Below are 27,064 nucleotides of genomic sequence, written 5' to 3' on the forward strand. Positions count from 1 at the left end.
GCAAGAGTATTAGAGGCACCCTGTGAAGGGGGCTGATGCATATTCAAAGTCCTGGACAGAAGTCCCATGGACTCAGCAAATGACTGGGATATAGACCTAGAGAAGGACTCTACCCAGGCCGGGGGGTCAGCCACAGGTGCAGAAGCAGCCTGAGAGACCACTGGGGGTGAGACTCCAGGCTGTGGCACCGGCAAGTTAGAGCAGACATCACAATGTGGATAGGTGCTCGGCTCAGGCAGCAGGAGCTTACATGCAGCGCATGCAGTATAAAGCTTTGGAGCCTTTCTCCTCGTGTGAGACATGCTGCTGGAGTGGAAAACAGCTTCTACAAAGAGAATGAACCCCAGGGAGTATATACAGAGGTCCACAACCAGAGACCGGCTGTGGCTTACCAGACCGCTGGAAGCAGTGTTGTGTGCCCTCCAGATCCCGAAGCCCGGACCTCCAATGCACAGCACCTCAGCAGGGATGCAGAGTGCAGGATGGCCCAGCGCAGAGTGAACCCTGTCCAAGAAAATGGCCGCCGGAGCGAAGAGAGGGGGCGGGGGCGTCCCTGTAGGAAAGTGGGATCTGGAGGGCCATAGAGACCTGCAGGGGAGGAGTCACGCACAAGCAGTGGGGAGTGTCCCTCCCCTGTGCAGGACGGCCGCCGGGAGGAGCCGTGCCTCTCCCTCTGCATGAGTGACATGCGAGGGCAGGTAACAGAAACTAGGCCCCCGGCAAAGCCGGGGCCTAAATTTGAGCAGCGAGGCCGACGCGCAGGCACCATCGGCGCGGTTCTCAGGCGAAAGCCAGAGGACCCGCCGGAAATGCCAAAACAAATACAGCAAACACACACTCCCCATACAATAAAGGGCATGGACCCCCAACATATGAACGTCTCAGGTACTTAGCTGCTGAGACGCAGGGCCAGGTCCCTGGGGATGAGTGCTCCGGTCCAGCAGAGTCCTAAAGGAGCTGTGGACGGAGACCGGTCTCCTGCCAGGCATGGAGACCGCGCTGGCTCCCACTTCAATCCAGAGCCCAGGAGTGATGGTGAAGGAGCACGGCATGTAAGGCTCCAGCCTTGGAAAATCAACCTTACAACACCGCCGACACAGTGGGGCGAGAAGGGATATGCCGGGAGTCCAGACGTGGACCCGCACTTCTTCAATCTTTTTCCAAAAAAAAAAAAATCACATGAGAATGCATGTGTGGATGTATGCCTCCTGAACACAAAGCGATAAACTGGCTGTGACTGGCTCACCAGGGGGTGTATAAAATCAGAGGGAGGAGCTACACTTAAGTGTAGTACTTTGTGTGTCCTCCGGAGGCAGAAGCTAAACACCCAAGGTCTGGGTCTCCCAAAGGTACGATAAAGAAAGTATCTTACATCATAAATCACATGATTTATAAATCATCCATGTACAAAAACATTGTAACAATGAGCACTGCTCAAATGCAAAATCTTTCACGGCCTATTTAAGACTATACTCTACCGGATACGTCACAATGTCTCTAAGGCTAGTTTCACACTTGCGTTGGACGGCTTCCGTAGCATTGCGTTGTGTGACGGATGTAACGGATGCGTTGCATATAGTGGCACAACGCAATGCTACGGATCGTACAAAACAACGGAAAGCTTTATTTTTTTCTTCTTTACAGTTTACCGGCAGCCGACTATTGTGAACGATCAGCTGATCGCTCTCAATAGCCGGCGGCCGGTCGCTCAGCTGAGCGCCGTCACTAGCCGGCGGCCGGTCGCTCAGCTGAGCGCCGTCACTAGCCGGCGGCCGGTCGCTCAGCTGAGCGCCGTCACTAGCCGGCGGCCGGTCGCTCAGCTGAGCGCCGTCACTAGCCGGCGGCCGGTCGCTCAGCTGAGCGCCGTCACTAGCCGGCGGCCGGTCGCTCAGCTGAGCGCCGTCACTAGCCGGCGGCCGGTCGCTCAGCTGAGCGCCGTCACTAGCCGGCGGCCGGTCGCTCAGCTGAGCGCCGTCACTAGCCGGCGGCCGGTCGCTCAGCTGAGCGCCGTCACTTGCCGGCGGCCGGTCGCTCAGCTGAGCGCTGTCACTTGGGCGCTCAGCTGAGCGCTGTCACTTGCCGGCGGGCGCTCAGCTGAGCACTGTCACTTGCCGGCGGCCGGGCATGCCGGCGCTCAGCTGAGCGCTGTCACTTGCCGGCGAGCGGGCATGCCGACGGGCGGGCGCTCAGCTTCGGCCACCGAGAGACAACTAAAATAAAGTTTGTGATTTAAAAAAAAAAAAAAAAAAAAAAAAAAAAAAGCATGCGCAGTGAAATCCCACGGATTGCGCTGCTCAAAAAACGTTGCATGCTGCGTTCCTTCCGCCCGACGCAGCGTCAAAATAACGACGCTGCGTCGTCCAGCGGATGCAACGCAGACACTTGCGTTACAGTGCGTCATCCATACGAGTCTATGGAGAATAGCGCAGTGCGTTAACGGACTGCGCTATTCTCCATAGTGACGGAATGCGCTGAACGCAAGTGTGAAAGTATCCTTACTATGTTATTCAGCTGGAAAAATGTAGTACCGCACGCAAATATGATAGAAGAAGGGAATTTTGTTACTTACCGTAAATTCCTTTTCTTCTAGCTCTTATTGGGAGACCCAGACGATTGGGGTATAGCTACTGCCCTCTGGAGGCCACACAAAGCACTACATCAAAAGTGCAAGGCCCCTCCTCCTCTGGCTATACCCCCCCCGTGGTATCACGGGTTCTCCAGTTTTAGTGCCAAAGCAAGAAGGAGGAAGCCAATAACTGGTTTAAACAAATTAACTCCGAATAACATCGGAGAACTGAAAAACCGTTCAACATGAACAACATGTGTACCCGCAATCAACAAAAAAACATCCCGAAGGACAACAGGGCGGGTGCTGGGTCTCCCAATAAGAGCTAGAAGAAAAGGAATTTACGGTAAGTAACAAAATTCCCTTCTTCTTCAGCGCTCTATTGGGAGACCCAGACGATTGGGACGTCCAAAAGCTGTCCCTGGGTGGGTAAAGAAATACCTCATGTTAGAGCTGCAAAAACAGCCCTCCCCTACGGGGGTGTCACTGCCTCCTGCAGGACTCTTCCACCTAAGCTGGCATCCGCCGAAGCATAGGTATGCACCTGATAATGCTTGGTGCAAGTGTGCAGGCTGGACCAGGTGGCTGCCTGGCACACTTGTTGAGCCGAAGCCTGGTGTCGCAATGCCCAGGACGCACCCACGGCTCTGGTAGGATGGGCCTTCAGCCTTGATGGAACCGGAAGCTCAGCAGAACGGTAGGCTTCAAGAATTGGTTCTTTGATCCATCGAGCCAGGGTGACCTTAGAAGCCTGCGACCCTTTGGGCTTACCAGCGACAAGGACAAAGAGTGCATCCGAACGGCGCAAGGGCGCCGTGCGGGAAATGTAGATTCTGAGTGCTCTCACCAGATCTAACAAAAGTAAATCCTTCTCATACCGATGAACTGCATGAGGACAAAACGAAGGCAAAGAGATATCCTGATTAAGATGAAAAAAGGATACCACCTTCGGGAGAAACTCCTGAATGGGGCGCAGCACTACCTTGTCCTGGTGGAAGACCAGGAAAGGAGCCTTGGATGACAGCGCTGCCAGCTCAGACACTCTCCGAAGAGATGTGATCGCTACCAGAAAAGCCACTTTCTGTGATAGTCTAGAAAGTGAAACCTCCCTCAGAAGCTCGAAGGGCGGCTTCTGGAGGACAACTAGTACCCTGTTCAGATCCCATGGATCTAACGGCCGCTTGTACGGGGGTACGATATGGCAAACCCCCTGTAGGAACGTGCGCACCTTAGGAAGGCGCGCCAAACGCCTCTGAAAAAAGACGGATAGCACCGAGACCTGACCTTTAAGGGGGCCGAGCGACAAACCTTTTTTCTAACCCAGATTGCAGGAAAGATAGAAAGGTAGGCAATGCAAATGGCCAGGGAGACACTCCCTGAGCAGAGCACCAGGATAAGAATATCCTCCACGTTCTGTGGTAGATCTTAGCAGACGTGGGCTTCCTAGCCTGTCTCATGGTGGCAACGACCCCTTGGGATAATCCTGAAGACGCTAGGATCCAGGACTCAATGGCCACACAGTCAGGTTCAGGGCCGCAGAATTCCGATGGAAAAACGGCCCTTGGAACAGTAAGTCTGGTCGGTCTGGTAGTGCCCACGGTTGGCCGACCGTGATATGCCACAGATCCGGATACCACGCCCTCCTCGGCCAGTCTGGGGCGACGAGTATGACGCGGCTGCAATCGGATCTGATCTTGCGTAGCACTCTGGGCAAGAGTGCCAGAGGTGGAAACACATAAGGGAGCCGGAACTGCGACCAATCTTGCACTAAGGCGTCTGCCGCCAGAGCTCTTTGATCGCGAGACCGTGCCATGAAGGTTGGGACCTTGTTGTTGTGCCGGGACGCCATTAGGTCGACGTCCGGCCTTCTCCATCGGCGACAGATTTCCTGAAACACGTCCGGGTGAAGGGACCATTCCCCTGCGTCCATGCCCTGGCCACTGAGGAAGTCTGCTTCCCAATTTTCTACGCCGGGGATGTGAACTGCGGATATGGTGGAGGCCGTGGCGTCCACCCACATCAGAATCCGCCGGACTTCCTGGAAGGCTTGCCGACTGCGTGTCCCCCCTTGGTGGTTGACGTATGCCACCGCTGTGGAGTTGTCCGACTGAATTCGGATCTGCCTTCCTTCCAGCCACTGCTGGAAGGCTATAAGGGCAAGATACACTGCTCTGATTTCCAGAACATTGATCTGAAGGGTGGACTCCTGCTGAGTCCACGTACCCTGAGCCCTGTGGTGGAGAAAAAACTGCTCCCCACCCTAACAGACTCGCATCTGTCGTGACCACCGCCCAAGACGGTGGTAGGAAGGATCTTCCCTGTGATAATGAGGTGGGAAGAAGCCACCATTACAGAGAGTCCTTGGCCGTCTGTGAAAGGGATACTTTCCTGTTCAGGGATGTTGACTTCCCGTCCCATTGGCGGAGAATGTCCCATTGAAGTGGACGCAGATGAAACTGCGTAAACGGAACCGCCTCCATTGCTCATCTTCCCGAGGAAGTGCATGAGGCGTCTTAAGGAGTGCGACTGACCTTGAAGGAGAGTCTGCACCCCAGTCTGTAGTGACCGCTGCTTGTCCAGCGGAAGCTTCACTAGCGCTGAGAGGGTATGAAAATCCTGCCAAGATACGTTAGTGATTGGGTCGGTGACAGGTTTGGCTTTGAGAAGTTGATGAGCCACCCAAACGTCTGGAGAGTCTCCAGCGCAACATTCAGGCTGAGTTGGCATGCCTCTTGAGAGGGTGCCTTGCCAAGTAGATCATCCAAGTAAGGGATCACAGAGTGTCCCTGTGAGTGCAAGACTGCTACCCCTGCCGCCATGACCTTGGTGAACACCCGTGGGGCTGTCGCCAGACCGAATGGCAGAGCTACGCACTGAAGATGGTCGTCACCTATCACGAAACGTAGAAAAACATTGGTGCTCTGTAGCAATCGGCACGTGGAGATAAGCATCTTTGATGTCTATTGATGCTAGGAAATTTCCTTGAGACATTGAGGCAATGGCGGAGCGGAGGGTTTCATCCGGAACCGCCTGGCCTCCACGTGCTTGTTGAGCAGTTTTAGGTCCAGAACGGAACGGAAAGAGCCATCCTTTTTTGGCACCACAACCAGATTGGAGAAAAACCGTGTCTTGTTCCTGAAGAGGAACAGGGATTACCACTCCTTCTGCCTGCAGAAGAGCCTCGGCTCGGTGGGGAGGTGGGGACGGTCTGAAGAATCGAGTCGGAGGACGAGAACCGAACTCTGTCCTGTGCACGTGGGCACAATGTCCCTCACCCACCGGTCTGTGACCTGTGGCAGCTAAATGTCGCCAAAGGCGAGCGAGTCTGCCATCAACCGTGGATGCGGAGAGATGAGAGAGCTGAGAGTCATGAGGAGACCGCCTTGGTAGCGGTTCCTCCGGCTGCCTTCCTTGGGCGTGATTGAGCCCGGCCGGAAGCTGAGCCCCTCTGAGGCTTTTCAGCCCTTTTGGACGAGGACAAGTGGGACCTGCCCGAGCTTGGGAAGGACCGAAACCTCGACTGTCCTTCCAGGACAGCATCAATAGGGTAAGTCGCAATGCAGACATTGCGAGGTTACGGACGCCCCTGCGGCATAGATGTACATATGCTCAAGACCAGCTGCGTCAAGAACAGCTGAAAGCTTAGGGTGCCCCTACGGCTGTGAATGCCGGAGCAACCGACACGCCGATAGCCTCATAGACAGATTTCAATCAGAGTCCATCTGTCAGTCAATGGCATCTTTAAGTGAAGTCCCATCTCCACTGCAACTATGGCTTTAGCCGCAAGCCTGGAGATTGGAGAATCCACCTTTGGACCCTGGGTCCAGCGCTTGACCACGTCAGGGGGAAGGGGATAACGTGTATCCTTAATACGTTTGGAGAAAACGCTTATCTGGTAAGCGTGGTGTTCCTGGACTGCTTCTCTGAATTCAGCGTGGCCAGAAAAATACTCAATATACGTTTGAGCTACTGGAATGGGACTTCTCCTGCTGTGAAGCTGACTCCTCCGCTGGGGGAGCTGAGGGAGAAAGATCCAACATTCCATTGATGGACGCTATAGGATCATTCCTCATGGCGTCACCATCCGGTGTATCCGGATTGAGAGCGGTGTCAGGATCAAAGTCCTGATGAGCTACGTCTGCCTCACCATACAGAGAGTCCTCCTGGGACCCCCCCGGAGCACCGATTTTATTCCAAATGAGGGTGGCCAGGGAGCAATGAACCAGATTGCGCATGGCCTGTCTGATGACAATATATCAGCCAAAACTGCAACTCTGTCCCTGTCCTTGGACAGGGTTGACAGGTTGTTTCCTTTGGCCACATCTAGGAGAGACCCCGGCTGACCAAGTGCTACAGGAGAGCATTGCAGACAATGGGGGTCAGTGCCGTGGAACAGTATCACATGCAGTAAAAACAGCATTGGAAGCCTGTGTTGCTTATATGCTGCTGCCGACTAGCCATCTAGGATTATAGCGCCAAGAATGGCGACCGTACAGTGCAATGTATAGCATACCAGCACAAGTACAAATGACCACTGCAGCACATGCAATACAAGCAGCGTAGAAGCCTGTGCCGTGGCACCCCAGCTCTACTGCTGCTGTAGACTAGTCATCTAGGGGAATATGGCCCAGAAGAGTGACCATACAGTGCAATGTATAGCATACAAGCACCAGTACAAATGCACACTGCAGCCCATGCAAAACAAGCAGCATAGAAAAAAACCTGTGCCCCAGCACCCTTGGTTTTCTGCTGCTATAGTCTAGCCCTTCCAGGAGAATATAGCTAAGACTAGCGACTGTACAGTGGAATGTACAACACAAAAACACAAATGAGCATCTCAGTCTGCGATACAAGTAGCCTAGAAAGCCTGTGCCTTAGCACACCTGCTTTCCTGCTGCTAATGTGTCGCTCCCCAAGCGGGCATATAGCGACCTGTGCAGTTAAAAACAACACATGTACACACTGCATTTATCTGTGTTCAGCACTATGTGTGCCGCTTACCGCCCGCCTATCAGCGGGTGTATGATCGCCACCGTCCTGCCTGGTTGCTGAAAATCCGAGCTCGGACTTCAGTAATGGCTGCCGGCTTCTTCCCCAGCTCATGTGAGGAGGGGCGGGCCGTGGGCGTGCCCCCAAGGCAGAGCGGGAATCCGGCGCCCGACAGTGTGCAGTGAGAGGGCTGGAGCATGTAAAAAGGCTCCAGCCCTCGGCGCTGCTGATTGCTCAGCGCCTGTCCCCTTCCCTGAGTGACAGGGAGGGGGCGGGAACGAAGCGGCCCTAGGCCGCAGAAGCCGGGGACTGTATTTATAAGCGCCGCCGCCGTAAAAGCGCGGTCGGCGCCCAGTCCCCGGCGAACTACAAGTCCCAGCCGCGCCGCCGCTCCCGGAGCGTCCGGCGCGGTAGTTCCCAAAACACAAAGTCACTCAGCAAGCTGCAGTGACTGTAACCCATTACTGTCCCCGGCGCACTAGCACACCCAGCAAGCCTGGAGTGTGCTGTGCCTGTGTGTACGGGGACACAGAGTACCTGTAATGGTGCAGGGCCATGTCCCTGAACGGTACTCCAGCTCCGTATCCAACAGGTTCAAATGGGTCTGTGGATGGAGCCCGGCGTCAGAGCTTTGAGGCCGGCAGGATCCCACTTCCACAGAGCCTCTCAGGGGGATGTGGAAGGAAAGCAGCATGTCAGGCTCCAGCCCTGTACCAGCAATAGGTACCTCAACCTTACAACACCATCCAGGGGTGAGAAGGGAGCATGCTGGGGACACTATATGTGTCCTCTTTTCTTCCATCCGACATAGTCAGCAGCTACTGCTGACTAAAATCTGTGGAGCTATGCGTGGATGTCTGACCTCCTTCGCACACAAAGCTAAAACTGGAGAACCCGTGATACCACGGGGGGGGTATAGCCAGAGGAGGAGGGGCCTTGCACTTTTGATGTAGTGCTTTGTGTGGCCTCCAGAGGGCAGTAGCTATACCCCAATCGTCTGGGTCTCCCAATAGAGCGCTGAAGAAATTACAAGAATCTAATCAGTTTTAGCCATTATGATACTGGTTAGTCGAACAGAAATTTAGGCACCAGTGGCTTATGTAACGTACCCATTATAGTCTATGCTGTGGTAAACAGTGTTTTTGCATTTTGTGAGAGACCAGAAAATGAAAGAAAATACACAGTAACTTCATAAGATACTAGGCACTCAGATTTATGTGACATACCACAGCACTAGCAAATCGGTATCTGAGGAAGGCCCAGAGCAAAGAGTCGAAACATTAAAGATTGTTATTAAGGCAATAGAATCAAAATTTGTCACAGAAATCGGAATGTCAAGTACCTCATGACGTTACATGGTGTTTCTTTTTCGCTCCTAATTGGGAGACCCAGACAGTGGGTGTATAGCTACTGCCTCTGGAGGCCGCACAAAGAACTACACTTAAAAGTGTAAGGCCCCTCCCCTTCTGGCTATACACCCTCCCGTAGGAGTACGGATTCCTCAGTTTTAGCTTTGTGCGCAGGAGGTCAGACACGCACGCATAGCTCCATTGTTTTTAGTCAGCAGCAGCTGCTGACTATGTCGGATGGAAGAAAAGAGGGCCCATACAGGGCTCCCAGCATGCTCCCTTCTCACCCCACTGTATGTCGGAGGTGTTTGTAAGGTTGAGGTACCCATTGCGGGTACGGCGGCAGGAGCCCACATGCTGATTCCTTCCCCATCCCTTTTTACAGGGCTCTGGGTGAAGTGGGATTTACTGGTCTCCAGGCACTGAGACCGTGCTCCATCTACAGCCCCTGGAGAAGATGCTGGATGGAGCGGAGTACATCAGGGACATGGCCCTGCTTCCTCAAGGTACTCTGTGTCCCCGTGCATTTGGCGCTCACACCGCAGCATGCTGGGTGTTGTAGTGCGCCGGGGGACATCAGCGCTACGGCGCTTGTGCCATGGCCTCATTCAGCTTCGCTGAAGCAGGCACACTTCTGGGAATCGGTCGCGCCGGCCGCTGGGACTGCGGCGCGGCTGGCACTTGTGGTGCGCCGGGGACTTCAGCGCGGCCCGCGCTTTTACGGCGGCCGCGCTGATAACTCGAGTCCCCGGCTTTTGCGGCCTGCTTCCGTTCGTTCCCGCCCCCAGACCTGCCAGTCAGGAGAGGGGCGGGACGCTGGCCACTTCTGGGAATCGGTCACGCCGGCCGCTGGGACTGCGGCGCGGCTGGCACTTGTGGTGCGCCGGGGACTTCAGCGCGGCCCGCGCTTTTACGGCGGCCGCGCTGATAACTCGAGTCCCCGGCTTTTGCGGCCTGCTTCCGTTCGTTCCCGCCCCCAGACCTGCCAGTCAGGAGAGGGGCGGGACGCTGGCCAGTGCATCAGCGCCGAGGGCTGGAGTCGTTTTTACATACTCCAGCCCTCACAATCGGCACAGAGGGGACACTGTTTCCCGCACTTTTGTTTGGGAACTCCCACGGACCGCCCCTCTCCACAGACGCCGGCAGCCATTCCTGCTGACACGCTGAGCTGCAGAGGGGAGCCGGGGAGACCCAGACAAGGAATTCTGCGCCTCTTACCCGCTATTCAGCGGGCGGTAAGCAGCCCTCAGGGCTCACCCCCTCTTGTGCCAGTAGTATTCTTAGTATTTTGTTTCTACAAATACTTGGTATTACATAGCGCTGGTCGCCCTTTGGCTATAGACTCTCTCACATTGCAGAGAGCCAGCAGCATGTCGTCCGTAAAACGCAAGGGTGCCAAGGCACAGACATTATATGCTTCCTGCACCGCATGTGGGACTTTTCTACCGGCAGGCTCCACGGACCCCCATTGTGTGCAGTGCTCGGCCCCTGCGGCGCTTGCACAGTCGGGACCTCTGCTGGACGTGACCCAGGGTGTACCACCTGTGAATGCTGTCCAGGTGACAGGAACTGAGTTTGCAGCTTTTGCTGACAGAATGTCTCTCACTATGTCACAAATTCTTGACACATTGCGAGCTAGGCCTGTACTTCAGGCCACGGACACTGTGCAATCATTGCCCCCTGGTCCCCCTCAGCTCCAAGCTCCGGGACGGGCATATACACCTCAGGGTGAAGACTCTGACTCGGACGATGGCCCCGGGCAGCCTAAGCGGGCTCGCTATGACGGGCCTTCACATTCATCTCAATGGTCAGGATCCCAGCGAGATGAATCTATGGGTGATGAGGCGGACGTAACTGATCAGGATTCTGATCCTGGGACCGCTCTCAATCTAGATACACCAGATGGTGACGCCATAGTTAATGATCTTATATTTAACATCAATAAGATGTTAAATATTTCCCCACCAGCTCCTCTTGTAGAGGAGTCAGCTTCGCAGCACGAGAGAATCCATTTCAGATACCCTAAGCGTACATTAAGCACTTTTCTGGACCACGCTGACTTTAGAGACGCAATCCAGAAACCCCACGCTTATCCTGAAAGGCGTTTTCCTAAACGGCTTAAAGATACACGCTACCCTTTTCCCCCTGAGGTGGTCAAGGGTTGGACCCAGTGTCCAAAAGTGGATCCTCCAATTTCCAGGCTTGCAGCTAGATCCTTGGTTGCAGTTGAAGATGGAGCGGCACTTAAAGATGCCACTGACAGGCAGATGGAGCTCTGGCTGAAATCCATCTATGAAGCGATTGGAGCGTCATTAGCGCCTTCTTTTGCGGCCGTATGGGCACTCCAAGCTATCTCAGCCGGGCTTGCGCGAGTCGACTCAGTCACACGTGCATTTGCCCCGCAGGTAGCACCATTGACCTCGCAAATGGCGGCATTCGCGTCGTACGCGGTTAATGCTGTTCTTGACGCTACAAGCCGCACGGCAGTGGCGTCAGCCAACTCCGTTGTTTTGCGTAGGGCCCTGTGGTTGAGACATTGGAAAGCAGATTCTCATTCCAAGAAGTGCTTAACCAATTTGCCTTTTTCTCGTGACCGATTGTTTGATGATTTCATCCAAACGCTCTCCAAACACTCCAAGGGTAAGGACTCATCCTTACCGCAACACAGACAAAACAAACCCCAACAGAGGAAGGGTCAGTCTGGTTATCGGTCCTTTCGAGGACCGGGCAGGTCCCAATTCGCCTCGTCAAAAAAGACTCAAAAAGACCAGAGACGCTCAGATTCTTGGAGGTCTCAGTCACGCCCAAAAAGGACAGCCGGAGGAACCGTTGCCAAGACGGCGTCCTCCTGACTTGCGGTCTCCGATTCCCACACCCGCGGTCGGTGGGAGGCTTTCCCATTTTGGCGACATTTGGCTGTCACGCGTCAAAGACCGTTGGGTGAGGGATATTCTGTCTCACGGGTACAGGATAGAGTTCAGTTCTCGTCCGCCAACTCGTTTCTTCAGAACTTCTCCACCACCAGACCGAGCCGATGCTCTGTTGCAGGCGGTGGCCGCTCTAAAGGCGGAAGGAGTGGTGACCTCCGTCCCTCTTCAGGAACAAGGTCACGGTTTTTACTCCAATCTGTTTGTGGTCCCAAAAAAGGACGGATCGTATCGACCCGTCCTGGATCTAAAGTTGCTCAACAGACACGTAAAAGTCAGGAGGTTCCGGATGGAATCCCTACGCTCCGTCATAGCCTCAATGTCTCAAGGAGATTTTCTAGCATCAATAGATATCAAAGATGCGTATCTCCACGTGCCGATCGCACCAGAGCATCAGCGTTTCCTACGCTTCGTCATACACGACGAACACCTACAGTTCGTAGCGTTACCTTTCGGTCTGGCAACAGCCCCCCGGGTCTTCACCAAAGTCATGGCAGCAGTAGTAGCTGTTCTGCACTCGCAGGGTCACTCGGTCATCCCGTATCTAGACGACCTGCTTATAAAGGCACCCTCTCAAGAGGCATGCCAACACAGTCTGAAGGTGGCACTAGACACTCTCCAGAGTTTCGGGTGGATTATCAACTTTCCAAAGTCTCATCTAACCCCGACCCAATCTCTGACTTATCTTGGCATGGAGTTTCATACTCTCTCAGCGATAGTGAGGCTTCCACTGGACAAGCAGTGCTCGCTACGGACTGGAGTGCAATCTCTCCTTCAGAGCCAGTCGCACTCACTGAGGCGCCTCATGCATTTCCTAGGAAAGATGGTAGCAGCAATGGAGGCAGTCCCGTTCGCGCAGTTTCATCTGCGCCCTCTACAATGGGACATTCTACGCCAATGGGATGGGAAATCGACGTCCCTCGACAGGACTGTCTCCCTCTCTCAGACTGCCAAGGACTCTCTGCGTTGGTGGCTTCTCCCCACCTCATTGTCACAGGGAAAGTCGTTCCTTCCCCCGTCCTGGGCAGTGGTCACGACGGATGCGAGCCTATCAGGGTGGGGAGCGGTGTTTCTCCACCACAGGGCTCAGGGGACGTGGACTCAGGAAGAGTCCACCCTGCAGATCAATGTTCTGGAAATCAGAGCAATCTATCTTGCCCTGCGAGCCTTCCAACAATGGCTGGAAGGCAAGCAGATTCGGATTCAGTCGGACAATTCCACGGCGGTGGCGTACATCAACCACCAAGGGGGAACACGCAGTCGCCAAGCTTTTCAAGAAGTCCAGCGGATTTTGACGTGGGTGGAAAGCAGAGCGTCCACCATATCCGCAGTTCACATCCCAGGCGTGGAAAACTGGGAAGCAGACTTTCTCAGTCGCCAGGGCATGGACGCAGGAGAATGGTCCCTTCACCCGGACGTGTTTCAGCAGATCTGTTGCCGCTGGGGGACGCCGGACGTCGATCTGATGGCGTCACGGCACAACAACAAGGTCCCAGTTTTCATGGCACGGTCTCACGATCACCGAGCGCTGGCGGCAGACGCCTTGGTTCAGGATTGGTCGCAATTCCGACTCCCCTATGTGTTCCCACCTCTAGCATTGTTACCCAGAGTTCTCCGGAAAATCAAGTCCGACTGCCATCGAGCCATACTCGTCGCTCCAGATTGGCCAAGAAGGTCGTGGTACCCGGATCTGTGGCATCTCACGGTAGGCCAACCGTGGACACTACCAAACCGTCCAGATTTGCTGTCTCAAGGGCCGTTTTTCCATCTGAATTCTGCGGCCCTGAACCTGACTGTGTGGCCATTGAGTCCTGGATCCTAGCGGCCTCAGGTTTATCTCATGAAGTTGTTGCCACAATGAGACAGGCTAGAAAACCATCCTCAGCTAAGATCTATCACAGGACGTGGAAGATATTCTTAGCGTGGTGCATGGCTCAAGGGTTTTCTCCCTGGCCATTTGCATTGCCAATTTTTCTTTCCTTCCTGCAGTCTGGGTTGGAAAAAGGTTTGTCGCTTAGCTCGCTTAAGGGTCAAGTCTCCGCGCTATCCGTATTCTTTCAGAAGCGCTTGGCACGGCTTTCTAAAGTACGCACGTTTCTCCAAGGAGTTTGTCATATCGTTCCTCCTTACAGACGGCCATTGGAACCCTGGGATCTGAACAAGGTTCTCATTGCTCTCCAGAAGCCGCCTTTCGAGCCTTTGAAAGAGGTTCCCCTTTCTCGGCTTTCACAAAAGGTAGTTTTTCTTGTGGCGGTCACGTCTCTTCGAAGAGTGTCCGAGCTAGCGGCGTTATCTTGCAAATCTCCCTTCCTGGTGTTTCACCAAGACAAGGTAGTACTGCGTCCAATTCCAGAGTTTTCTCCCAAGGTGGTTTCTTCCTTTCATCTCAATCAGGATATCACTTTGCCATCTTTGTGTCCGCATCCAGTTCACCAATTTGAAAAGGGTTTACATCTGTTGGACCTGGTGAGAGCACTCAGGATTTACATTTCTCGCACGGCGTCTCTACGCCGTTCTGATGCGCTCTTTGTCCTAGTCGCTGGTCAGCATAAGGGATCGCAAGCTTCCAAATCCACCCTGGCGCGGTGGATCAAGGAACCAATTCTTCACACATACCGTTCTGCTGGGCTTCCGATTCCATCTGGACTGAAGGCCCATTCTACCAGAGCCGTGGGTGCGTCCTGGGCATTGCGGCATCAGGCTACGGCTCAGCAAGTGTGCCAGGCGGCTACCTGGTCGAGTCTGCACACGTTTACCAAACACTATCAAGTGCATACCTACGCTTCGGCAGATGCCAGCCTAGGTAGACAGGTCCTTCAGGCGGCGGTGGCCCACCTGTAGGAAGAGGCTGTCTGACAGCCCGTTCATGTGGTATCTTTTTACCCACCCAGGGACTGCTTTTGGACGTCCCACTGTCTGGGTCTCCCAATTAGGAGCGAAAAAGAAGAAGGGAATTTTGTTTACTTACCGTAAATTCCTTTTCTTCTAGCTCCAATTGGGAGACCCAGCACCCGCCCTATTTGTTCTTAGGGTTTCGTTTTTCGGGTGCACATGTTGTTCATGTTGTTTCTTAAGTTCTCCGATCTTGTTATCGGATTGAATTTGTTTTTGAAACTGTTATTGGCTTTCCTCCTTCTTGCTTTGGTACTAAAACTGAGGAATCCGTACTCCTACGGGAGGGTGTATAGCCAGAAGGGGAGGGGCCTTACACTTTTAAGTGTAGTTCTTTGTGCGGCCTCCAGAGGCAGTAGCTATACACCCACTGTCTGGGTCTCCCAATTGGAGCTAGAAGAAAAGGAATTTACGGTAAGTAAACAAAATTCCCTTCTTTTTGCAGGCTATTATGGATCAAAATCCATGAAAATCATGGACGGCACAAGGATGGCATCTGTGTGCTGTCCGTTTTTTAGCCAAGTAGGTAAAGCTAAATATTTTTTTTTCATACAGGAAAAAAAAAAAAAAAAAAATTCTAATTTGCTATATTTTTAACCTGTTAAAAAACAAAAACAAAACCCAGACATCTGAAGGAGAACAACTAGAAAGAAAAAAAAATATATATTTACTTCTTCGGTGTCGTTAAAAACTCCCAAATCCTCCAGCTCACGCATTCGTCGTCGACGCATTTTTTTCATATCATCCATTTTTTGCAGAACAGCTTCAGCAGTACTGAAAGAAATGATGTCTAATTAAGTTTCAGATTTTAAATAAAACATTAACGTGACCTGATAACAGGCTGCAATAGTTTTTATTTTTCGAGTATGTGGCGCACAGTGTCTTACAGACAGATTTCATCTAGAACTTATCTTTAGAAAGGCTGCAAAAAATATTTAAAGAAAAAAAAAAAAAAAAAAAAAAAAAAAAGCACACGTTCTGGATTATGTCACTTTTTACCATTTCAGGGTTTGGAAACCTCTAAGTGGTTAAAAGTAGTAACATGTTCATTCTCTGGGTGGCTTCGTTTGGAAGCAGACCTATATACTTGAAAGTTAACAGTAAAAAGGCGCAGGTGGAGACAAAGGCGCAGGTGGAGACAAAGGCGCAGGTGGAGACAAAGGCGCAGGTGGAGACAAAGGCGCAGGTGGAGACAAAGGCGCAGGTGGAGACAAAGGCGCAGGTGGAGACAAAGGCGCAGGTGGAGACAAAGGCGCAGGTGGAGACAAAGGCGCAGGTGGAGACAAAGGCGCAGGTGGAGACAAAGGCGCAGGTGGAGACAAAGGCGCAGGTGGAGACAAAGGCGCAGGTGGAGACAAAGGCGCAGGTGGAGACAAAACGAATGCTTGTGTTTTCCTGAAGTGTCTTTGCCTTGTAAATCCCTGCGGTTCTGCCAGCGTCTTAAAGACACTGTTTCATACGTACTTTGTTATAAGTTTGTCGAACAGCACAGACTGGTTGGTGGTGGTGTATTTGCTTCTCCGGATCCTGCCGCTGCGGCGAACCTCCACATCTCCATTCACTTCATGTGTATTTTCTTTCTCTGCACTTCTAGTTCTCAATGGTGTGTTCTCTTCACTTTGGAGATTATCTGATTTTAGGGGGAAAATATGAAAGTTTAAGTATTTTTCCCTAAATACAAACATTAGTGTGGCACTAAGACAGGTCTGTGGTCCAATTACAGAAAGTGGCCATGGTCTGACAACTTTTTATCACTGCCAACAGAGATATTGAACCAATTTGTACCAAAGCAGCACTTCTGCAGGACCAGATGGAGAGCACAGCCTTTACCTTGGACATCCATGACTATCATTTGATCACTTCTAAAAAGGGAACAAGGAAAGTTCCAAGCCTCACCGCTAAATATTATTCACCAACGCATCGAGGTTGGGAGATCCACTCAACAGGAGTACACCGCAAGACCCACGGTATACAGAACACATTTTCAGATGCTCTGACAGTTATCTATTCGCCATGTTTTGACCATTGTCGCTCTTATTCTTATTTTGTGCCAATTATCATATATTCATAGATATCTGCCCACAATCTCCAAATTATGCAGAACCAGTATAGAATGACAAACCTCTACACAGCATAGTGGACATGTAAGTGTTTTACTACGCTACCTGTGTGCTTACAGCTTTTGTAGACTTTTTATTTCTATTTAAGGTATCCTGAAACACTACCTTTCTAATAACACAAAGCAAATAGAATTAAAAGACTAAGGGGAAACCCTGCCATTTGAATCAATTAAGGGTGGTGGGTGCAGTAATCATATCTAGGCTGCACGGTGGCTCAGTGGTTAGCACTGCAGTCTTGCAATGCTGGGGACCTGGAATTAAATCCCACCAAGGACAACGGGCAAGGCGTTTGTATGTTCTTCCCGTGTTTTGCGTGTGAGTTCTCCGGTTTCTCCAAAGACATCGTGAACTTAGATTTTGAGCCCCAATCAGGACAGTGTAGCTGATATATGTAAAGCGCTATGGCATTATTGGCGCTATATGTAATTATTATATGATGACAATTATTAGCAGAAAATATAACAAGTCTGTATTGGATCTTAGCAAGCATCGATTTCAATTTCAGTCTTTAGCACAGTTCAAAATGGGACAACTATAACAAGATCCCTGACAATACATTCAGCACATTTCATTACAATGAATGTTGGTTTAACTGGAAAGCCAGTCTTAATAAACCTCTCCCCCGACATACCGTCTTTGCCGTTTGGTGTTGCATCTACTTGCATTCTGGCCAGCCTCCTAAAAAGCCAAACAAGAAGGTTTCAATGATAATGCTATAGTGGTTAGCAATGTATAGTGGCTCAGTGGTTAGCACTGCAGCCTTGCAGCGCTGGGGTCCGGGGTTCAATTCCCACTAAGGACACCATCTGCAAGGAGCTTGTATGTTCTCCCCGTGTTTGCGTAGGTTTCCTCCGGGTACTCCGGTTTCCTCACACACTCCAACAACATACTGATAGGGAATTTAGATTGTGAGCCCCAATGGGGACAGTGTTGCCAAATGTATGTAAAGCGCTGTGGAATTAATAGCGCTATATAAATGAATAAACATTATATATATTATATCCTTACCAGTCATACATTTTGCAAAAAGCAAAGCAGGGTTTATTTTAAAAAATAAAAAAAAAAAAAAAAAAAAAAAAAAAAAAAAAAGACTTTCTCTGTCGTTTCATTGGGGGACACAGGACCATGGGTTATGCTGCTGTCACTAGGAGGCTGACACTAAGTAAACAGAAAAGAAGGGAATTTTGTTTACTTACCGTAAATTCCTTTTCTTCTAGCTCCAATTGGGAGACCCAGACAATTGGGTGTATAGCTATTGCCTCTGGAGGCCACACAAAGTATTACACTTAAAAGTGTAAGGCCCCTCCCCTTCTGGCTATACACCCCCAGTGGGATCACTGGCTCACCAGTTTTAGTGCCAAAGCAAGAAGGAGGAAAGCCAATAACTGGTTTAAAGACCAATTCAATCCGAGGAAACATCGGAGAACTGAACCATACCACATGAACAACATGTGTACCCGAAAAAACAGAAAAACCCCGAGAAAACAGGGCGGGTGCTGGGTCTCCCAATTGGAGCTAGAAGAAAAGGAATTTACGGTAAGTAAACAAAATTCCCTTCTTTGTCGCTCCATTGGGAGACCCAGACAATTGGGATGTCCAAAAGCAATCCCTGGGTGGGTAAAAGAATACCTCATGATAGGGCCGTCAAACGGCCCTCTCCTACAGGTGGCCAACCGCCGCCTGAATGACTTATCTACCTAGGCTGGCGTCTGCCGAAGCGTAGGTATGCATCTGATAATGCTTGGTAAAAGTAAGTAGACTCGACCAGGTGGGTGCCTGACACACCTGCTGAGCCGTAGCCTGGTGCCGTAATGCCCAGGATGCACCCACGGCTCTGGTAGAATGGGCCTTCGGCCTTGAGAGAACCAGAAGCCCAGTAGAACTGTAGGTTTCAAGAATTGGTTCCTCGAGCCCCCGAGCAAGGGTGGATCTGGAAGCTTGCGACTGTTTACGCCGACCAGCGACAAGGACAAAGAGTGCATCCGGGTGGCGCAGGAGCGCCATGCGGGAAGTAGAACCTGAGTGCTCTCACCAGAACCAACAGATGCAAATCTTTCTGAAATTGATGGACTGGACGAGGACACAAAGAAGGTGAGGTGATATCCTGATTGATATGAAAATGGGATACCACCTTAGGGAGAAATTCCGGAACCGGACGCAGAACTACCCTGTCCTGGTGAAGGACCAGGAAGGGAGTTTGTATGAGAGCGTTGCTAGCTCGGAAACTCTCCTAAGAGACGAGACCGTTACTAGAAGGCCACTTCCCGTGAAAAACGGGAAGGGAGACATCCTTCAAAGGCTCGAAAGGCGGCATCTGGAGAGCAATTAGAACCTTGTTCAGATCTCAGGGCTCTAACGGCCGCTTGTACGGAGTGCTGAGAAGACAAACTCCCCGTAGGAACGTGCGTACCTGAGGAAGTCGTCGTTTCTGAAAAAATACAGATAGCGCTGAGACTTGTCCCTAAAGGGAACTGAGCGACAACCCATTTTCCTACCTAGATTGCAGGAAGGAAGGAAACACAGACGATGCAACCGGCCAGGGAGAAACACCCTGCGCCGAGCACCGAGATAAGAACATCTTCCACGTCCTGTGGTCAATCTTGGCGGACGTTGGTATGCTAGCCTGTCTCATGGTGGCAACCACGTCCTGAGGTAATCCTGACGACACTAGGTTCCAGGACTCAATGCCACCCCATCCGGTTGAGGGCCGTAGAATTCAAATGGAAGAATGGCCCTTGAGACAGCCAGTCTGATTGGTCTGGTAGTGCCCCCGGTTAGCCTACCGTGAGGCACCACAGAACCGAGTACCACAACATCCTCGGCCAATTTGTAGCGACGAGGATGGCGCGGCCGCAGTCGGTGTTGATCTAGCGCAGTACTCTGGGCAACAATGCCAGAGGTGGCACCTAAGGTAGCTGGAACTGCGACCAATGCTGAACTAAGGCGTTTGCCGCCAGAGCTCGATGATTGTGAAACCGTGCCATGAAGCTGGCACATTGTTGTTGTGCCGTGACGCCATTAGATCGACGTCCGGCCTCTGTCAGCGGCGCCAGATCTCCTGAAACCCGTCCGGGTGAGGAGACCATACTCTTTTCGGCCACACCTCAGCGACTTAGGAAGTCAGCTTCCTAGTTTCCACACTTGGGATGTGAATTGTGGATATGGTGGATGCCGTGTCTTCCACCCACATCAGAACCTGCCGGACTTCCTGGAAGGCTTGCCGGTTGCGCGTTCTTCCTTGGTGGTTGATGTATGCCACCGCTGTGGAGCTGTCCGACTGAAGTCGGATATGCTTGCTTTCCAGCCGCTGTTGGAAGGATTGTAGGGCAAGATACACTGCTCTGTGTTCAAGAACATTGATCTGAAGAGTGGACTCTTGCTGAGTCCACGTACCCTGAGCGCTGTAGTGGAGAAAAACTGCTCCCCACCCTGATAGACTCGCGTCTGTCGTAACTATCGCCCAGGACGGGGATAGGAAGGACCTTCTTTTTGACCAAGAGGTGAGAAGAAGCCACCACCGTAGAGATTCCTTGGCCGCCTGAGAAAGAACGACGACTCTGTTGAGGGACGTCGACTCCTCGTCCCATTGGCGGAGAATGTCCCATTGTAGTGGACGCAGTAAAACTGCGCGAAAGGAACTGCCTCCATTGCTACCATCTTACGTAGGAAGTGCATGAGGCGTCTCAATGTGTGCGACTGGTTCTTAAAGAAGAGCTTGCAGCCCGTAGTGAATGCTGTTTGTCTAGCGGCAGCTTCACTATCGCTGAGAGAGTAAGAAACTCTATGCCTAGATATGTTATCGATAGGGTCGGGGTCGGATCTGACTTTAAAAAGTTGATGATCCACCCAAAACTCTAGAGAGTCTCCAGCGCAACGTTCGGGCAGTGTTGGCATGTTTCCTAAGAGAGTGCCTTGACAAGTAGATCGTCTAAATACGGGACCACAGAGTGACCCTGAGAGTGCAGGACTGTGACTACTGCTGCCCTGACCTTGGCGAAGACCAGTTGGACTGTCGCTAGCCGGAAGGTAGAGCTACGAACAGAGGGTGTTCGTCTCCTATAACGAAGCGTAGAAACGCTAGTGCTCTGGATCAATCGGCACGTGTGGATAAGCATCCTTGATGCCTAATGATGCTAGGAAATATCCTTGGGACCTTGAGGCGATGACATGGCGGAGGATTCCATCCGGAACCGCCTGGTGTCCACGAGCTTGCTGAGCATTTTTAGATCCAGAACGGGACGGAACGGCCCGTTGTTATAGGTACCGCAAAGAATTTGGGGTAAAAACCGTGACCTTGTTCCTGAAGAGGAACGGGGGTCATCACTCTTTCTGCCTATAGAGTGCACCCTGTTTGCAGAAGAGCAGCGGCCCGGCCGGGAGGTGGAGAAATTCTGAAGAATCGAGTTGGAGGACGAGAAGTGAGCTCTATCCTGTACCCGTGAGACAGAATGTCTCACACTCAATGGTCATTGACCTATGGCAGCTAAATATCGCCAAGGCGGGAGAGCCTGCTACCGACCGAGGCCGCAAGTCATGAGGAAGCCGCCTTGGAAGCGGGTTTTCAGACTGTCGCTTTTTTGGGCGAGACTGAGCCCGCTAAGAATCTTAGCTCCTCTGATCCTTTTGAGTCCACATTGGACGAGGAAAAATGGGACCTGCCCGAGCCTCGAAAAGGCCGAAAACCCCGACTGCCTCTTGCTCTGTTGGGGTTTGTTGTGTCCGGGCTGAGGAAAGGATGAATCCTTACCCCTGGACTGCTTGATGGTTACATCCAACGCTCACCAAACAGTCGGTCAGCAGAGACCAGGCTCTGCTTAAAAACACGGAGTAGCGGAGGCTACCGCCGCACGGTTCGCAGAGTCCAGGACAGCCTGAATCGCGTAAGAAACAAATGCAGACATTTGAGAGGTTAAGGATGCCACCTGCGGCACAGATGTACGTGTAACCGTGTCAATCTGTGTAAGACAAGCTGAAATAGCTTGGAGTGCCCCAAGGGAGAGAATGCCGGAGCCAACGGTGCGCCGACAGCCTCATAGATGGCTTTCGACCAGAGATCCATCTGTCTGTCAGTGGCATCTTTGAGTTTGCAGTTCCATCTCCCACTGCAACTATGGATCTAGCTACAAGCCTGGAGATTGGAGGATGCCGCTCGGGACATTGGGTCCAGTCCTTGACCAAGTCAGGGGACAGGGATAACGTGTATCCTAAGCCGTTTGGAGAAGCGCATATCTGGATAAGCGTGGTGTTCCTGGACTGCCTCTCTGAAGGCAGAGTGGTCCAGAAAAATACGTGAAGCTGACTCCTCCACTGGAGGAGCTGTGAGAAATAACCCACATTCTATAGATGGACGCTATAAGATTATTTACTATGGCGTCACAATCAGGTGTATCCAGATTGAGAGCGGTCTCAGGATCAGAATCCTGAGCCGCTACTTCCGCCTCATTACACAGCGAGTCCTTCTGTTAGGACCCTGATGAAACCGAGGCCGCTCATAGCGAGCCCACTTAGGCTGTCTGGGACTGACGTCCGTGCAGAGCCGTGACTCTGGGATGCGTGTGACATTCCCGGAGCTGTTAGTTATTCACACTGAGGGGGGCCATGGATCAATGATTCAACAGTGCCCATATTGTGAGAGACATGTCCGGACTGCTAGGCTTCTAGTATCATAGCCATAGTCTCAGAAAAACTGTCAGTAAATACTGCAGACACCGTCCTCATCCCATGGCCATTAGTGCATACTGGGAGTCTATGTACCTGCCGGCCGTATAGCCGTACATGCTGTACCAGCTGTATAGAAAAACATGTGGTTCTGCACCTTTGTTTTACACAGAGAATATGCTGATAACTCCTCCGCATAATCCAGGAGGGTATATACAACGTGCGACCAAACAGTGCAATGTATATAGTACAAGCATATCTATAAGTGCACTTCTGCACTAGTGGGGTTAGCACCACAGGTGCTGCTTAACGCCTGTTACAGCGATTGTGTGACTATCAGAATGCCAGGGTCTTCCACACTTGTCTCTGTATCGTACAGAAACTGACACTAATGGCTGCCGGTGTCCTTGTAGAGAAGGAAGCCGTGGGCGTGCCTGAGAAAGTGCGGGAATCCGGACTCACAGTGCACACAGTGAGAGGGGTGGAGTATGCAAAACATACTCCAGCTCTCAGCTCTGCTCTATGCAGCGTCACGCCCCTACCCTGACTGTCAGGGCTGTGGGCGGTAACGAAGGGAGCTAGGCCCAGAAGCCGGGGACTCGAGTTAACAGCGCGGCCGCCGTAAAAGCGCGGGCCGCGCTGAAGTCCCCGGCGCACCACAAGTGCCAGCCGCGCCGCAGTTCCAGCGGCCGGCGCGACCGATTCATAGAAGTGGCCAGCGTCCCGCCCCTCTCCTGACTGGCAGGTCTGGGGGCGGGAACGAACGGAAGCAGGCCGCAAAAGCCGGGGACTCTAGTTATCAGCGCGGCCGCCGTAAAAGCGCGGGCCGCGCTGAAGTCCCCGGCGCACCACAAGTGCCAGCCGCGCCGCTGCCAGCGGCCGGCGCGACCGATTCCTGGAAGTGGCCAGCGTCCCGCCCCTCTCCTGACTGGCAGGTCTGGGGGCGGGAACGAACGGAAGCAGGCCGCAAAAGCCGGGGACTCTAGTTATCAGCGCGGCCGCCGTAAAAGCGCAGGCCGCGCTGAAGTCCCCGGCGCACTACAAGTGCCAGCCGCGCCGCAGTCCCAGCGGCCGGCGCGACCAATTCCCATAAGTGAGCCTGCTTCAGCAAAGCTGAATGAGGCCATGGCACAGGCGCCGCAGCGCTGATGTCCCCCGGCGCACTACAACACCCAGCATGCTGCGGTGTGAGCGCCAAATGCACGGGGACACAGAGTACCTTGAGGAAGCAGGGCCATGTCCCTGATGTACTCCGCTCCATCCAGCATCTTCTCCAGGGGCTGTAGATGGAGCACGGTCTCAGTGCCTGGAGACCGGTAAATCCCACTTCACCCAGAGCCCTGTAAAAAGGGATGGGGAAGGAATCAGCATGTGGGCTCCTGCCGCCGTACCCGCAATGGGTACCTCAACCTTACAAACACCTCCGACATACAGTGGGGTGAGAAGGGAGCATGCTGGGGACACTATATGTGTCCTCTTTTCTTCCATCCGACATAGTCAGCAGCTGCTGCTGACTAAAAAGTGGAGCTATGCGTGGATGTGTTGCCTCCTTCGCACAAAGCACAAAACTGGTGAGCCAGTGATCCCACTGGGGGTGTATAGCCAGAAGGGGAGGGGCCTTACACTTTTAAGTGTAATACTTTGTGTGGCCTCCAGAGGCAATAGCTATACACCCAATTGTCTGGGTCTCCCAATGGAGCGACAAAGAAAGTTAGCTCCTCCCCAGCAGTATAACCCCTGAGCCGGAGGCGGGTTCAATCAGTTTTTTGCTTAGTGTCGTAGGAGGCTGATGTGGGCCGACTGGGCCCTCTTCAGCCACTTGATTTTGTGCGTATATTTTTTCATTTTTCTCTCGGCGACGCTCGTCGCTCTCATCTGTTGGATTTCTCTTTTTCTGCAGGTATCGTTTTCTCTACCTCAGCTCTCGCAGCCCGTGTGGGTACCACTCCCCTGGGTCGCAGAAGCTTGACTTGTCGGGCCCTCTCCCCCGTCCAATTCCTCGGTACCACTCCCGGGTTGGCACGCGGAGCAAATCCTTACGGGGCACCCCCTATTCACCCTGCGGTATCACCCCAAAGGGTGCAAGGGGCATACAGCAGGGACTGGACCTCGCAGCGCGTCTGGATGATGATCGGGCCCGCAGCGCTGCCTCACTACAGAGGGGCTCCCTACCCTCACCGGCGTCCATCTCCCTGCCTGCCTGCCTGCCTCCTTCTGCGGCCCGCAGCCAGCCCTCCGGTGTGCGGAGCACACAGACACAGGTGCAGAGCTCCACGCCTGCACACTGCCAGATGCGGCGCCGCCGACCAGGTAGGACACTCCCCCTACCTTCTCCCGGGCGGCTACAAGGTATAGGCCCCGGTCCGGGCCTACTCACCGAGCACCCCGGCCTCGCCCCCATCCGGCGCTGGAGTCCTCACTGGCAGGGCTCGGCAGGTGCCCGGACATTGCTGCGCGCTGCCGCTCCCACAGGTAGGACCGTCGGTCTCTACCTTTCCCTGCGCCGGCTGTTTCAAATTTAGGCCCCAGTCCGGGCCTACTCACCGGGCGCCCCAGCCGCGTCTCCATCCGGCGCTGGACTCCTGCCGCGCCGCCGCTCCCGCAAGTAGAACCGCAGTCTCTAGATTCATATGCGCCGGCTGCCTCAAAATTTAGGCCCCGGCTTCGGCCCTGTCTCCGGCGTCACAGGCCCGCCCCCCGCCGCATCGTTATTGGCCGCCGGCCGCTCCGTCTCCGCCCTCCGCTCACCCCCAGGCATCACAGTGGGGGCGGTGGATGTTTTTTCCCGCTCTCCTGGGCCCGCCTCCAGCCTCCTCAGCGTTCATTTGAAAAAAAAAAAAAAAAGGAGGGGATTATGTCAAACTCCTGGTATGCGGTTTGCTGACGCTGCAGCAGCCAGTATATCAGGGGAAAATAGACCCAAGTTTTCAAGGATTATTAGATACAGTGGGGTTTTTCTTTTACTCAGGGTTTGCGTTTTTGTACATTAGATTTTTTAACCCTTCAGGTGCCTTTTTCGGGCTTTGCATCAAGACACATCCCAATAGGGTTAGTCTATAGAGCTCTCAGAGCTGAGTTTTTTAGTTATTTGGGACCGGTACCTCAAGTTTGCGTTTCCCTTAACGGTAATTTTCCGCACATAATGGCAGATTGGTGTCGACAGCTACCGCAGTCCCTGGCATCGCTCGCCCCTGTATCTCGCCCCTGCCGGCTGGTTAGCGCCCTGTTTCAGGCCATATATTCCCTCGCTGACGTCCCTCGGGTTCGTGCACATGCGCTGCGTCCCCCGCCGACGCTTGGTCATACCATACACAGAACGGCGCCATTCCCTCGGGGAGACGGGTCCCGTACCAGGGACCTTTTTCCTAGGCTAGAAGCGGACCCGCCAGGTCTCGTCTTTCGTGGCCCCCCAGTGTTTCCACCTTATTCCCCAGGTCCAGACTGCCCTTCCTACGGTAGTCTTACGACCCCTCGGGTGTTGGCCCAGGCTTTCCATCTACGCTGGACTCCGAGCAGGGCCTGGACGTTTTGGCGCAGGACGAATAGCATGCTAGAATCGGTGAGTCAAGCCGTAAGGCTACGGTCAGCCCCTCTTCTCTCCGTGCACCCAGGTCTCCTTTAGGGCGTTTGGAGCAGACCCTTGATGGGCTCGGGGGACATCCGGAGTTCGCCGAGTTACCGCGTGTTCACAGACAACCACCGGCCACGACGTTTACCAGCGGTAAGCCATGTCATTGTCATTATTCCCTTCTCCAAAGGAGTTTTCGGAGAGTATGGCCATGCTACACTGGAGTCTTTGATCACAGACATCTACCAGACACGGCGGTTACCAGCGGTAAGTCGTGTGTTTTTGTCATTATCATTCCCCCGAAGGGCTCTGGAGAGAGGGGGCAGTCACCTTGCAGAGACGAAGAGGGCAGGCCCCTGCGGTTTCATTGGAATACAGTTCGCCGTGTGACTGCGTTTTCACGGATAATCCCAGGCCTCGATTTTTACCAGTGGTAAGTCCTTTTATTGTCATTACCCCTTCTAGAAAAGGGGCTCCAAATGGAAAGGGGCACCCCACCCCGTAGTCGACCCGCCTGTGTTCCTCCGGGTTTCTCGTCCCGAACGTGGCGTCCCTCAGAGAATCAGCGAACTCCATACGCAGCGAACCAAGTTCCACCTATGCCGTCCCAGGACTGGTTATCTTCAGTGAGTACCCTCTCTTCACATACCTGGGGCCTGCCTGCCGCTCGGCCTGAGCCTCTACCATCAGTGTGTCCACCCGTCGAGACCTCTGACTAGGGATCAGGAACGCAGATTCGGCATCTAGGAGGTCACTGACTTCCCTTCCGACTTTAGGGAACGCCCCTCTGAAGATAGGCGAGTTCGGTGGCCCCCCTTGGCTACGTCAGGGTAGAGTACTTCTCTCCCCTAGACTACGTAAGGGAAGGGTTCATCCCTTTCCCTGCATCGACCCAGAGGCATCAGGATCGTTCCCTCACACTAGGTCCCAGCCCGTTCACGCCGCTCTAGTCAGGAAGCCTCCTTCCCTCCAACAGCCCCTCCGCCTTGCGTGGC

At 53.0% G+C, this 27,064-nt stretch overlaps 1 protein-coding gene across 2 annotated transcripts in view; it reads right to left on the minus strand.

Annotated features, from left to right (window-relative positions):
- The window catches only part of ATAD2 (ATPase family AAA domain containing 2), a 289,706-nt gene that overhangs the window by 247,192 nt on the left and 15,450 nt on the right, over positions 1 to 27,064 (minus strand). For both annotated transcript variants that reach the window (XM_075352894.1, XM_075352895.1), the window contains exons 3-5: positions 17,475 to 17,521; positions 16,188 to 16,353; positions 15,395 to 15,497 (exon numbers count right to left, since the gene is read on the minus strand). In XM_075352894.1, coding sequence (XP_075209009.1) covers positions 15,395 to 15,497; positions 16,188 to 16,353; positions 17,475 to 17,521 — 316 coding nt within the window. The remainder of the gene's footprint in view (positions 1 to 15,394; positions 15,498 to 16,187; positions 16,354 to 17,474; positions 17,522 to 27,064) is intronic.

The sequence above is a fragment of the Anomaloglossus baeobatrachus genome, chromosome 6, assembly GCF_048569485.1.
Source record: "Anomaloglossus baeobatrachus isolate aAnoBae1 chromosome 6, aAnoBae1.hap1, whole genome shotgun sequence".
Taxonomy (NCBI): Eukaryota; Metazoa; Chordata; class Amphibia; order Anura; family Aromobatidae; genus Anomaloglossus; species Anomaloglossus baeobatrachus.